The 13,693-nt window shown below is 38.3% G+C and overlaps 1 protein-coding gene across 1 annotated transcript in view; it reads left to right on the top strand.

Annotated features, from left to right (window-relative positions):
- The window catches only part of ELP2 (elongator acetyltransferase complex subunit 2), a 40,373-nt gene that overhangs the window by 14,176 nt on the left and 12,504 nt on the right, over positions 1-13,693 (top strand). The window contains exons 7-16 of the mRNA XM_066247526.1: positions 94-160; positions 1,539-1,679; positions 3,558-3,653; positions 5,314-5,414; positions 5,611-5,742; positions 8,808-8,957; positions 10,763-10,951; positions 12,363-12,432; positions 12,934-13,029; positions 13,379-13,436. Coding sequence (XP_066103623.1) covers positions 94-160; positions 1,539-1,679; positions 3,558-3,653; positions 5,314-5,414; positions 5,611-5,742; positions 8,808-8,957; positions 10,763-10,951; positions 12,363-12,432; positions 12,934-13,029; positions 13,379-13,436 — 1,100 coding nt within the window. The remainder of the gene's footprint in view (positions 1-93; positions 161-1,538; positions 1,680-3,557; positions 3,654-5,313; positions 5,415-5,610; positions 5,743-8,807; positions 8,958-10,762; positions 10,952-12,362; positions 12,433-12,933; positions 13,030-13,378; positions 13,437-13,693) is intronic.

Here is a 13,693-nt window from a genome sequence, read left to right as displayed (position 1 = left end):
AAAAAAGATGTAGTAGCACTGGCTGAGACCAAATGAAATCAGTGATATGAAAATACTTTCTTACACCAAGCCCGATGATTTTTATCTTACTAGTTTCAGAAAGTGCTTTTTCTCCGTGGACATGAGGATTGGATAAGAGGCGTGGAGTGGGCAGTCTTTGGTCAGTATGAAATATGAAATTTTGCTCAAGTACATGTATTGGGAACAAACGTGTAAATTCTGGGAAAGCAGCCTCCTGTGTTTTAATTAAACTTTTTTTATTTCCTGTATTTTTCCGACGCCGGAAACGGGGAGGCAGTCAGACAGACTCCCGCATGCGCCCAACCAGGATCCACCCGGCACGCCCACCAGGGGGCGTCGCTCTGTTGCGACCAGAGCCACCCCAGCGCCTGGGGCAGAGGCCGAGGAGCCATCCCCAGCGCCCGGGCCATCCCTGCTCCAGTGAAGCCCCGGCTGCGGGAGGGGAAGAGAGACAGAGAGGAAGGAGAGGGGGAGGGGTGGAGAAGCAGATGGGCGCCTCTCCTGTGTGCCCTGGCCGGGAATCGAACCCGGGACTTCTGCACGCCAGGCCAACACTCCACCACTGAGCCAACCGGCCAGGGCCAAACTTTTTTTTTTTTTTAATATTTATTTATTTATTATTATTATTTTTTTTCCTTTTCTGAAGCTGGAAACGGGGAGAGACAGTCAGACAGACTCCCGCATGCGCCCGACCGGGATCCACCCGGCATGCCCACCAGGGGCGACTCTCTGCCCACCAGGGGGCGATGCTCTGCCCCTCCAGAGCGTCGCTCTGCCGCGACCAGAGCCACTCTAGCGCCTGGGGCAGAGGCCAAGGAGCCATCCCCAGCGCCCGGGCCATCTTTGCTCCAATGGAGCCTTGGCTGCGGGAGGGGAAGAGAGAAACAGAGAGGAAGGAGGGGGTGGGGGGTGGAGAAGCAAATGGGCACTTCTCCTATGTGCCCTGGCTGGGAATCGAACCCGGGATTTCTGCACGCCAGGCCGACGCTCTACCGCTGAGCCAACCGGCCAGGGCCCAAACTTTTTTTTTTTTTGCATGTAATGTTTTTCTATTGTCCCAATTAGAAAAGAGAATACTTATCCCTTTCATGGACTATTATTTGAGGTGGTAGAAGATGAAACAAGCTGATGTTAGGAATAGGACACAAACACACACCCACATACACAAAAGAGGGCATGAGCTGACTATTCCACATGCAGACATTCTTGAAAAGTTTTTTGTAAATCTTAGTATACTATATTTAAGAATACTGCATGCTACAACTTTATATATATATATATATATGTTGTATGTGTATATCTAGATATATACTGAGTGAATATATTGGCATTAGCATTGTGTTTATATATATATCAATGTTAGCAAAACTAATAAGGTCAAATGAATGAAGGGTAAGGAAGCAAAGTCTTAATTTTTTCAGGAAATCTAGAAATGTGCCTACTGTAGAGGAGAAAGTCATTTACCTAAATTTAAGAATATAATGCTTTAAAAATAATAAATTTTGTTTTTTAATTAGGTAGAGATCTTTTCCTAGCAAGCTGTTCACAAGATTGCCTGATACGTGTATGGAAGCTGTATATGAAATCAACATCGTTAGAGACTCAGGATGATGATAATATAAGACTGAAGGAAAATACTTTTACTATAGAAGATGAAAGTAAGGAATAATGAAAGTATTTGTTTCAGTAATACTTATATCTCTTAGCTGATACATTTATGTTTCACTATATATGTATGTAAAGGTTAGTTTTTCAAAAGTGTCAGAGCCCTACCTAAAGCTTGATACTGTGCATTTTTTCTTTTAATAGAATGATGAGTCATTTTTCATATATGAAGCTTTTTCTTCTAAATCATGTTAGTGAGATTTTAAAATATTGTTAAAAGTATTTTTTAATGTTTTCTCAACAAATTAATTTGTATAATGTTGCTAAATTTGTAATTAAGCATAGGAAGATCTAATGAGATAATGTGAATTATCTATACCTTTGTTGGAAGATATTCTACAAGACAAACTAAATCACTACATTTGAGGAGTATATATAATTCTGATTTTCACCTGCATGGGGTATTGATCCTGTTGAAATATCGTAATTGAAGAAATTATTTTTGTTATGTTTGCCTTTTGAAGAAGATATTTTTCCATGTGTATATATATTGTGAAGTTAGTTTTCAGCAGCTTTATTCCCCCAGGAATTCTCTTCTTTGTTATTACTTTCCTTGGTCATAAAGCTTTTTTTTTTTTTTTTTTTTTTTTTTTTTTTTTTTTTTTACAGAGAGAGAGTCAGAGAGAGGGATAGACAGGGACAGACAGGAATGGAGAGATGAGAAGCATCAATCATTAATTTTTCGTTGCACATTGCAACACCTTAATTGTTCATTGATTGCTTTCTCATACCTGCCTTGACCACGGGGCTTCAGCAGACCGAGTAACCCCTTGCTTGAGCCAGCGACCTTGGGCTCAAGCTGGTGAGCTTTTTGCTCAAACTAGATGAGCCCTCGCTCAAGCTGGCGACCTCGGGGTCTCGGATCTGGGTTTTCTGCATTCCAGTCTGATGCTCTATCCCCTGCGCCACCGCCTGGTCAGGCGGTCATAAAGCTTTTAAGAGTTGAGATTTTGGTAACAGTTTAATGGAGTGGAAACAAAGAAATACTATAACCAGCATATTATGAGTAGCTATTCCCAAACTTGAATTTTTTTGTGATTTTTGTTGTTGTTAAGTGAGATGCGGGAAGGCAGGGAGACAGACACAGACAGACACCTGCGTGTGCCCTGACCGGGATCCATCTGGCAAGCTCTCTACAAGACGATGCTCTGCCCATCTCGGGCTGCTGCTCTGTTGCTCTGCAACCGAGCTATTTTAGCTCCTGAGGTGAGGCCATGGAGCCATCCTCAATGCCTGGGGCCAACTTACTCGAATCATTCAAGCCATGGCTGTGGGAAGAGAAGAAAGAGAGAGAGAATAGGGAGGGGTGGAGAAGCAAATGGTCGCTTCTTCTATATCTCCTGACTGGGAATCAAACCCTGGACTTCCACACACTGGGCCAATGCTCTACCACTGAGCCAACTGGCTCGGGCCTTTTTGTGATATTTTTATTAACTATTTTATTTGAGAGATAACAATACTGATTTGACATCATTTACTTTTCTGCATTTAGTTTTTTAAAAATGGTATAATAATACTGTGCTAATGAAGGAGGTTGGCATGGGTGTTTTTGCTTTTAAATTGTAGTACTATAACAGTAGCTATCCGGAAGATATTAAAAATAGAGAATATTCTTTAATATTTACTTATGACCAGGTAGAGACAATGATAGAGAAGAATTTATCTATATTTAGAATGTTTTTCCTTCTGTAATTTTGAACAGTGGGTGAGTAAAGTTAATGAAGTTTAGAGTGCATGTTCTTTTTGTTGACTCTAATAAATCATGTTTAGTTCTGGATTTTTTTCTAGACAAATGTATTACTGAATTGGTTATGAAAATGTTCTTTTTAGAAGAGTTTTGAGGAAATAGTACTTTATGGCTTTTGTTACAGGTATTAAAATAGCATTTGCAGTTACTCTGGAGACGGTGCTGGCTGGTCACGAAAACTGGGTCAATGCAGTTCATTGGCAGCCTTCATTTTACAAAGGTAGGAAGAAAAATGTACACATATCCTTCATCTCAGTTAAATCTCACAGATTTTTCAGCTGACCAAATAAAGCGGAGGATATCTTTTTCTTTTTTTTTTAAGCTACAGAGAGACAGGAAGGAAGAGAGATGAGAAGCATCAACTCGTAGTTGCAGTACTTTATTATTTGTTTTATTATTTGTTTATTGATTGCTTTTCATACATGCCTTGACCAGGGAGCTCCAGCCAAGCCAGCGACCATGGGCTCAAGCCAGTGACCATGAGATTATATCTGTGATCCCACTCTTAAGCCAGTGATGCTGCGCTCAAGTTGTTGAGCCTGTGCTCAAGCCAGATGAGCCTGCGCTTAAGCCAGTGACCTCAGGGCTTGAACCTGGGACCTCAGCGTCCCAGCTCAACACTTTATCCACTGCATTACCACTGGTCAGGCAAGTGGAGGTTGTTTTTGAGTCTGATTAGAAATCTCAACTGTAAGACATTTTCAAGTTGACAAAGTGTAATGCTACACTCTTATTCTGCTGGACACTCATTTCCATTGAGAATTGTACTCCTGAGTAGGAAAGGGATGCTTCCTGCCAAGATCCTGGAACCACCTCAGCCCTATTAACTTGGTCTCTGAAAAGTTTTGGACTAGTTTTTATGGGTCTTAAGAGAAACTGACTTTCAGGCAAACTGCACTGGATCCTTGACCCTTAGCAATATGAAGCTGGTAATACCGACGCACATAATTTATCAAAAAATAAGGCTCCCTCTCTTCCTTTTGCCCTTAACCTCTGTTTATGGAATGGTGATTGTGTGCCCGCTCCAGCTGGTCCTGGGGTGTGGAGCTAAGGAAGGCACAGCCTCCTGTTCTGTCCCACGGCCCCTCCCGCAAGGCAGAAATAGAGAGGATCAATAGTCAGTGTTAGGTAATCACCACTCAGCTTTTATTATATTACGCTGTATTTGCTGTAGTGCAAATAAATTCAGATATTTTAGATATTGAGGACCGCTGTGTATTCTTTTCTGAACTTCTGTCCCTCTATCCTTCCCGAGAGGCAACTGCAGTACTGAATTCAGGGCATTTGCATTCCCATGCATGTTTTTATACTTTAACTTTGTACTACTTATGTAGCCATAAACAATAGTTTTACAGCTACAAAACTTGATATCAGTGTGTATTTAGCCTCTTACAACATGCCTTTTTAACTAAGCATGCTAAATATTTGGAGTTGTAGCCATGTTGATTTATCTAGCTCTAGTGTGTTAATTTTTTAAGTTTTTATTTATTGATTTTAGAGAGAGGAGAGAGAAAGGCGGGGGGGGGGGGGGGGGGGGGGGAGCGAGAAGTATCAGCTTCTCATATGTGCCTTGACCAAGCAAACCTGGGCTTTTGAACCAGTGACCTCAGGATTCCAGATCAATGTTTTATTCACTGCGCCACCACAGGTCAGATTCTGGTTTATTTTTATTTTGTTTATTGGTTAGTTTAATATTTCATTGTCTAAATATACCACAACTTGTTTACCTGTTCCACCAGTGGTAGACATTTGTGTTGTTTTCCAGAATTTTGCTATTGCATTGTAAAATGAACATTTTTGTGGTGTCCTTGTTTTTTTTCTGGTAATCTTCAAACATAATGCCTGTTGAAACCCTAAAGAAATTAGTTTACATTTTTTAGATGGTGTTCTACAGCAGCCAATGAGATTGTTGTCTGCTTCAATGGATAAGACCATGATTCTCTGGGCTCCAGATGAAGAGTCAGGAGTGTGGCTAGAACAGGTAAAAATGTGAATATTTAAGGAATAGAAAATTGGGTTTAGAAACTGAATATTTAATTCCCAAGTCTATTCGTAGAGCTTTAAGTGTTCACTCTTTGTATATATTATATAAGTGAGGACACAATCTCGGAGTCAATGGTGTGTGTTGTGAGAAATGTGGACTATTGGTTACAAATTGTTTTCTGTTTATTGCATAGGTTCGAGTAGGTGAAGTAGGTGGAAATACTCTGGGATTTTATGATTGCCAGTTCAATGAAGATGGCTCTATGATCATCGCTCACGCTTTCCACGGAGCATTGCACCTTTGGAAACAGAATGCAGCTAATCCAGTAAGAAAAGAACTGTTAAATAAAGTGTTTCTGATTAGAAGAGTGAATGCTAACTGAAACCCATGTTAATAGTGTTTTACATAAAACAGTCTACAGAACCATAGTAGAGGCATTTAACTTCAAATGACATCACTTCTTTTTGTAAACATTATTTTGTAGTTTACTAGGTAAGAACCTCATGCTTTTCTAAGAAGAGTATTCATTTCTCTGGCATTGTTGAAGTATTGAAAAATGAGCACATGCATACATTTTCTACATAAGTGAACTTTATATAAATTTTAAGTTCTCCCTTTAAGCTATATAATTTTTTTATGGGAGTTTTATCTAAAATGTACAGCTTCCCTGTCTTAAAGAAGGTAACATAGTTTGATATTTTCTTTTTGAATGGCTAGGTACCCCATAGATAGTTACTGAATAAATAACTGAAAGAAGGCATTCTGAGGACCTGTTATTTTGTGTTGGAATATGTTGATGCTCTCAGAGGTTGTTAATATGTATTATTCTGCATGGCCCACCAAATATTGGACTCTTTTAGCTTTTTATAATTTTTGGTCTCTTCTTAAAGAGAGGTAATCTTTCTCTCATTATATTCAACAGTATTCCATCTCTTACTTTCAAATTTGCTTCTTATCTACTGCTTGGGTTTGGGGAAATAAAATAGTAGGAACATAGTTGCTAAGAGCACAGGCCTTGGAGATAGACATCCCGAGTTTAGATTCTGCCCCAGTGCTCACTTACCAACTGTGTGTCCTTGAGGACATTACCTAAGCTCTGTCTCAGGTTCCTCCTTTGTAAAATGAGGATAGTAATAGCACCTACTCATAAGATTTTTATGATCCTTAAATGAGTTAATATTTGTACAGTATTGAGAAATAGGGCCTGGCATATACTGGATACTATATAAATGTATTTCAGTAAAATACAGTGAAATGTGGGTGTTTTATTAGCAGATTCTACATGTACATCTGATTACTTCTTTTATAAATAAAAATTATGGATTTGCATAACCTTTCATTTGTGGGCTTTGTAATAGATGTGTTACCTATGAGGATTTAATATCTTCATACGTAGGGTGACTTACTCTTTCCCTTCTGTCTTCTGTTTGTAATTGATCTTCATGATTATTTGGACTATTAAATTAAGAGGGAATCACCAGCTATAACACTTTGTGTTTGGGGGGATAAATTTAATTTCATTCTTAACTCGGAGCTCCTTTGAGCCATATTTCAGATGGTCTTTGAAAGCCTTCATAGAAAAAAGCATCAAATGAGTAAGGAGAAACTCAAACCAGACAACAGAATTTTACTGTACTTATTCTTATAATTTGGCTTCAAATTTATAATATACTTACAAGTACTGAGGATGAGTTTTTAAATTGACTATTTTTTAGAGCAATTTTAGGTTTAAAGAAAACTTAAGCAGAGAGCATGCAAGGTTTTCATATATCTTTGTGTCCCTACCCCACACACACAGCCTTCTGCACTGTCAAACATCCCAAACCAGAGAGGCACATTTGTTACAATCAAGAGTGATTTTAATTTTATTTATTTATTTATACAGTTTTATTTATTGATTCTAGAGTGAGAGGGAAAGTGGGTGAGAAAGAGAGAGAGAGAAACATTGATCTGTTTTTGTATGTGTGCTGACCTGGGATCGAACCAGCAACCTTCTGAGTATTGAGATGATGCTCTAACCAGCTGAGCCACCTAGCCAGGACAAGAGTGATTTTTAAAAGCAAATATTGCCCTTCCACTTATGGAGTGGAATACTACTAATAATCCAAAAGTGCTGCCCTGTGTTCAGAACTTTTTGAAACCTCCCATTAGTGCTAACTTTAGAATCTGTTTTTATGTCACAGAGGACATTAATCACATTTCTTTGCCATAGCGTTTTTATTTTTTATTTATTTATTATTTATTTTTGTTTTTATTTTTTTGACCAGAAAATAATACAGCTTAGCTTAATTACTGACCCCATCATAAGACTTGACTTTGAATGACCTTTTAGTTACTAACAACAATTTAATTTTTCTTCTAAGACAAGTTTTGCCACCACTTGAGTTAAAGCAGGCATATGACATTTTCTGTATTTCATTGTTACTGTTTATTTACGATGGCCAGTGCAGGCTCCCTCAGCAATGGACCAACTAGATTTGATTCACCTTCTGTCTTATACATCTGCTTTGTCTTCTCTTTTTACAGATCCAATTAAATTTAAAAAATTTTTTTTCTGCAGTGAGAAACTTAAGGTGCCACAAAGAAGAATTGATGCTTCTCATCTCTTTCCCTTTGGTCTTTCTGTCCTTATCTGTCCCTCTCTCGGTCTCTCTCTGTCTCTGTCACACACACACACACAAAATTCTGTCAATTTAATAGTGGGAAAGAAGGTAGGGGTAGGGAGAGAGAGAGAGCAAGAAGCATCAACTCTGTTTCCCTTTGTTGTTCCCTTTAGTTGTGCACTCACTGATTGCTTCTCATATGTACCCTGACCTGGGTTCTAACCCATGACCTCAGTGTACTGGGGTGACATTTTATTCACTGAGCCGCCTGACCAAGGCCTCTGTGTTTTCTTTTACTTAGTAAAGGAAGCCATTGAGGCACACACTCAGAATCTACTAACTCATTTTACACAGTACTCTTCTAATTTAGTTTAAATAATAGTCATATAATACCTAGCATGTGCTGGTATTGTCCTATGTGTTTTACACATATAAAGTCATTTAATCCTCATAATGATTCTATGAAGTAGGTAATTTTACAGAAAAGTTAATTTAGGCACAGAAAGGTTCAATAGTATCTGTTTTCTAGGAGGCATTCATTAAATAATGAATGGAGAGGAATTTCCCAAAGTTACAGCTTTAAGGGGCACAGGACATATTTGAATGTTTAAGTTCTAATATGCTTGACTGGAAAACAGATTCTATTATTTTAAAATTCCATCTTGTTTACTTGCCTTTTCTTCTTGCTTGGGGGCTCAGTCTTTCCCATTGTAGGACCTGAGGGCTGAAGACATTATCAGTCTTTATTTTATTGGGTGGTGATGTGTCATGAACACTTTCATTACAGAGAGAGTGGACTCCAGAGATTGTCGTTTCAGGACACTTTGATGGTGTCCAAGACTTAATGTGGGATCCAGAAGGAGAATTTATCATTACTGTTGGGACTGACCAGACAACTCGACTTTTTGCTCCATGGAATAGAAAAGACAAATCACAGGTAAAATATTGTCCTACTCTACTGATCAACTTTACAGAAACATCCATGGCATATGAAAATTGGAGCAATATCATTACCCATTAGGGAAATGGATATTTTAAAACCATGACAAAATGTCACTATACATGCTCTAGAATGGCTGAAGTAAAAAATACTGACAGTAACAAGTGGCAACTGGAACTTTCATATGTTGCTAGTGGAAATGTAAAAAGATACCAGCACTCTGGAACACAGTTTATTTTCTTAAAAACTTAAACATACATGTACTCTTTACAGTTCAAATAATTCAAATGGGCCTGACCTGTGGTGGCACAGTGGGATAAAGCGTCGACCTGGAACACTGAGGTCGCCGGTTCGAAACCTTGGGCTTGCCTGGTCAAGGCACATATGGGAGTTGATGCTTCCTGCTCCTCCCCCTTCTCTCTCTCTCTCTGTCTCTCTCTCTCACTCCTCTCTCTCTAAAAAAAATCAATTAAAAAAATAATAATAATAATTCAAATGTATTTACTTTAGTTCCACACAAAAGTTGTGTTATGCCTTTTAATTCGTTAGGAAGCACTACTAAGTCTGCTGTAAGAGATGATTTCTAAAGTCAGAGTGTCAGGTAATAATGTTTGAGGGTTGTTTTTATTCAGGACATTTTCCAGTCTTGGCCCTGAGCTCAAAAAAATCTAAATAAAACTTTACCACTGGTAAGCCATTGAGCGGTGCTCTGCCATAGAGAAAGCTGACTCCAATCTCTGATAAAAATTCATGGACTCTGACTCCGGGTCAGGCAACGGGTGCTAATGAAATTTGCCACTGACGTTACTGCTTCAGTAGAATGCGGGAGATTCAGATTAATAGAGTTGAGGATACAGTCCTCAGTGGAGTAGTGTTATATATAGTCAGTGAAAAACCCGGCAAATGATTTGGAGTGGTTTTCTGTTACTTTTGGTGATTTGTTACCGATACAGCTCAGTTGTTTATTCATGATCCACTTAAAAAAAAATCAATAAATTGGACTTAACAAAAATGTAAAATTTTGCTCTTTGAAAGACATCATCAGAAAAATGAGAAGACAAATCACAAACTGGGAGAAAGTATTTACAAGTCAGAAAAGAATTTATATCCAAAATATATATAAAACTTTTCTGAACTCAGTAATTGGGAAGCAAATAATGCAGTAAAAAAAATGGGCAAAAAATTTAAACAGATATTTCTCCAAAGAAGACATCTGACTGGAAAAGAAGAACAGGAAGAGGATTCTTGTTAGTCATTAGGAAAATGCAAGTTAAAGCTATATATAGTAAGACACACCTGTTGGGATGATGAAAGTTAAAAGACTGACTAGACAAAGTAAGTGTTAATGAGGGAGTGGGCAACTGGAACTCTCATATACTACTGATAAATGTATAACTGCTTTGGAAATACTTAGGCAGTTTCTTAAATGTTTAAATATGCATCTACTATGTCATACAGCCATTCTTCTATAGGTAGTATTTACCAAAGAAATAGAAGCTTGTATCCATACATAGACCAGTACATGAATGTTCGTGACTGCTTTTTTAGTAAAAGACAACTGGAAACAATCCAAATGTCTTATCAGTAGGAGAGTGGATCAAGCAGTGGTATATCAGCGCAAGGAAATACTCAGCAATAAAGGCATTGGACATTCATAACCACAACAGCATGGATGAATCTGCCCCAAGGCCATAGCTCAGTGGCATAATAATTGATTTTTGTGTCTGATATTTTGCTCATTGAAAAGAATTCAGTTTTTTGCAACACATGATTATTTTTGTTTATCCTATTTTAACACCTAGGTGACTTGGCATGAAATTGCACGGCCTCAGATACATGGATACGACCTGAAATGTTTGGCAATGATTAATCGATTTCAGTTTGTATCTGGAGCAGATGAAAAAGTTCTTCGAGTATTCTCTGCACCTCGGAATTTTGTGGAAAATTTTTGTGCCATTACAGGCCAACCACTGAATCATGTGCTTTGTAATGTGAGTATCCCTCTAAATATTTTAACTAAATCTAGTCACAAAATTTTAAATGTAAAAAAAATTTGCTTAAGGCTATAAATGGAGTATATGAGTAGATAGACTTTATTGGCTTGACAAACTTTTGTGTACACTGTGGCATGCAGTAATTTAAATATGAAATATTATATTAAAACCAGAAATTTTGTAACAAATTAACCAAAGTGCTAAAAAATTGGTGTTAAATAGCCTAACCAGGCAGTGGCGCAGTGGGTAGAACATCAGACTGGGATGCGGAGGACCCAGGTTCGAGACCCTGAGGTCGCCAGCTTGAGCATGGGCTCATCTGGTTTGAGCAAAGCTCACCAGCTTGGACCCAAGGTCACTGGCTTGAGCAAGGGGTTACTCAGTCTGCTGTAGCCCCACGGTCAAGGCACATATGAGAAAGCAATCAGTGAACAAACAACTAAGGTGTCGCAATGAAAAAGTGATGATTGATGCTTCTCATCTCTCTCCGTTCCTGTCTGTCTGTCCCTATCTGTCCCTCTCTTTGACTCTGTCTCTGTAAAAAAAAAAAAAAAAAAATTGGTGTTAAATTAAGGCATGAATACTATGTATTATTACTGTCCTGATTTTGATGGATAGCATATACTATACAGTAGTTTTATATGAGATAATTTGATTGATATAAATTGAAGAATTTAAGCAGATTATAGGCATTTCATAATAGCAGTGGTTGCTGTTTTGATTTATATACATGATTGTTTATAAAGAACACATAGAAGTACCTTAAATATAGAACTGTGGGTATGTGGTTAGCCATTCTGCTTTTTTTTTTTTAATGTTTATTTTACTGATTTTAGAGGGAGAAGAAGGGAGAGAGAGGAACATCAATTCATTCTTGTATGTGCCCTGACCAGGGATCAAACTGGCAATCTTTATTATAGGTATTTAAAATGGCACTCTGTAAAAATTTAAAATATTTGAGTATTTATATATGTTTAGTGAAAATACTATGATGCCTTTCTGGGAAACATCTGTGTTTGCATGAGCATCATTAGGAATGTGCCTTTTAGACTCTAGGAAGTATAGCTCCGGGCCTTCCATTTCCAGCGCATTCTTTGCTAGAAGCCAGCCCAGTGCATTTCCTATTGGACCCTGAAACCCACTAGGGTGTGATGAGCTCATCATGTATGAGAGGATGCCCAACTTTCTGGATTGGGTGGAGGATGGAATTTAGCTGGAACCTGTCTGTTGGTGTGTGGTTCCTTAGCTTGCATTTGTTAGTTCAGGAAATGGAAGTGTGGGGTGTGGGCACATATCCACACATAGGTGGCCTTTAAACTGATTCTCAGCATTTAGGAGCATGACGTGTTTATAGTGCCTGAGGGAACAGTAACTTAGTTTTTAAAATATTTATCACTTTTTATTCCAGCAAGACAGTGATCTTCCAGAAGGAGCTACTGTTCCTGCTTTGGGATTATCAAATAAAGCTGTCTTTCAGGGTAAGGCTTTAGCCTCCAAAACTGTTGAACTTATAGTGGTACATAAACCAAATTACATACTTATATAACATATACTTAATTACAGCCGATATTTTTTAAAAATCAAGACACACATATGTCTGCCACATATTTTGTGATGAGTACTCTGTGCACATGCAGACCGTGCAGCAGGTGCAGCTTCCGCACAACGTGCCGTGGACACTACAACCACGGGCGCTAACGTGGTAACCTGAGGGATGCTCCAAGGTTTGAAAGTTTGGGAAATGTTAGTCAAAGAAAAAGGAAGGAATACTTATGGAATTGACTGGTGCTTCTAGGAGCATGTTTGGAAAATACTGGAGTAGCAGAAATACCCTTGGCTTTGGAATCATGAGGATATGGCTTTGAATTACATTACCGAGGTGCCACTGCTTTCTAACTGGTGACCTGAATATTGGAACGTGTATAGGAGACATTGAGATGGTGACTACATTCACGATTTATGTATTTCTTTTCATCTAGGAGAGATTGCTTCTCAGCCTGCTGATGAAAAAGAGCTGTTAACTGGTACAGGTTTTGAGTATCACCAGGTGGCCTTTCAACCCTCTGTACTTACTGGTAAGAAATGACAAAAAGATGACTTGAAGGAATCATTAATGCTCATATTTGTCACTGCTGACCTATATGAGTGCTCTAGCATTTACTTTTTTTTTCCCCAAAGATTTTGTTTATTGATTTTTTTTAGAAAGAGAAGAGAGAGAATGGAGGGGGGACGGGAAGCATCAGCTCATTGTAGTTGCTTCTTGCATGTGCCTTGACTGGGCAAGCCAGGGGGGTGGAACCAGTGACCTCAGCATTGTAGGTCGATGCTTCATCCACTGTGCACCACAGGTCAGACTCCAGCATGTACTTTTTTATTCACATGGAAATAGAAAGAAATAATTGCAGTGCTATAAATGTATTTTAGAACCTCCCACTGAGGACCAACTTCTGCAGAATACTTTGTGGCCTGAAGTTCAAAAACTGTAAGTTAAACTGTTAGCAGTTTAGTCTGATTCTGTCATAACTTGTGATGCCCCCACAACTTCATTTTCTCCTTTACTTTCCTCTTTTCTACATTGTCTTCCCTGTTCTAAAGATGTTTTAGTGGCTTTCATAAGGAGTGAGGATCAAAGTTATTACTATGTCTTATATTTACTAGGTTTGTTTTATTGGTCTTAATTTTTAAAGTAGAGAAGCATGACATTATATTTTTTCCTTTTTTTTTTTTTTTTTTTTTTTT

Source organism: Saccopteryx bilineata, chromosome 11, assembly GCF_036850765.1.
Source record: "Saccopteryx bilineata isolate mSacBil1 chromosome 11, mSacBil1_pri_phased_curated, whole genome shotgun sequence".
Lineage (NCBI taxonomy): Eukaryota > Metazoa > Chordata > Mammalia > Chiroptera > Emballonuridae > Saccopteryx > Saccopteryx bilineata.
The sequence above is the reverse complement of the archived record's forward strand: the minus strand, read 5'-3'. Positions and strand labels throughout refer to the sequence as shown.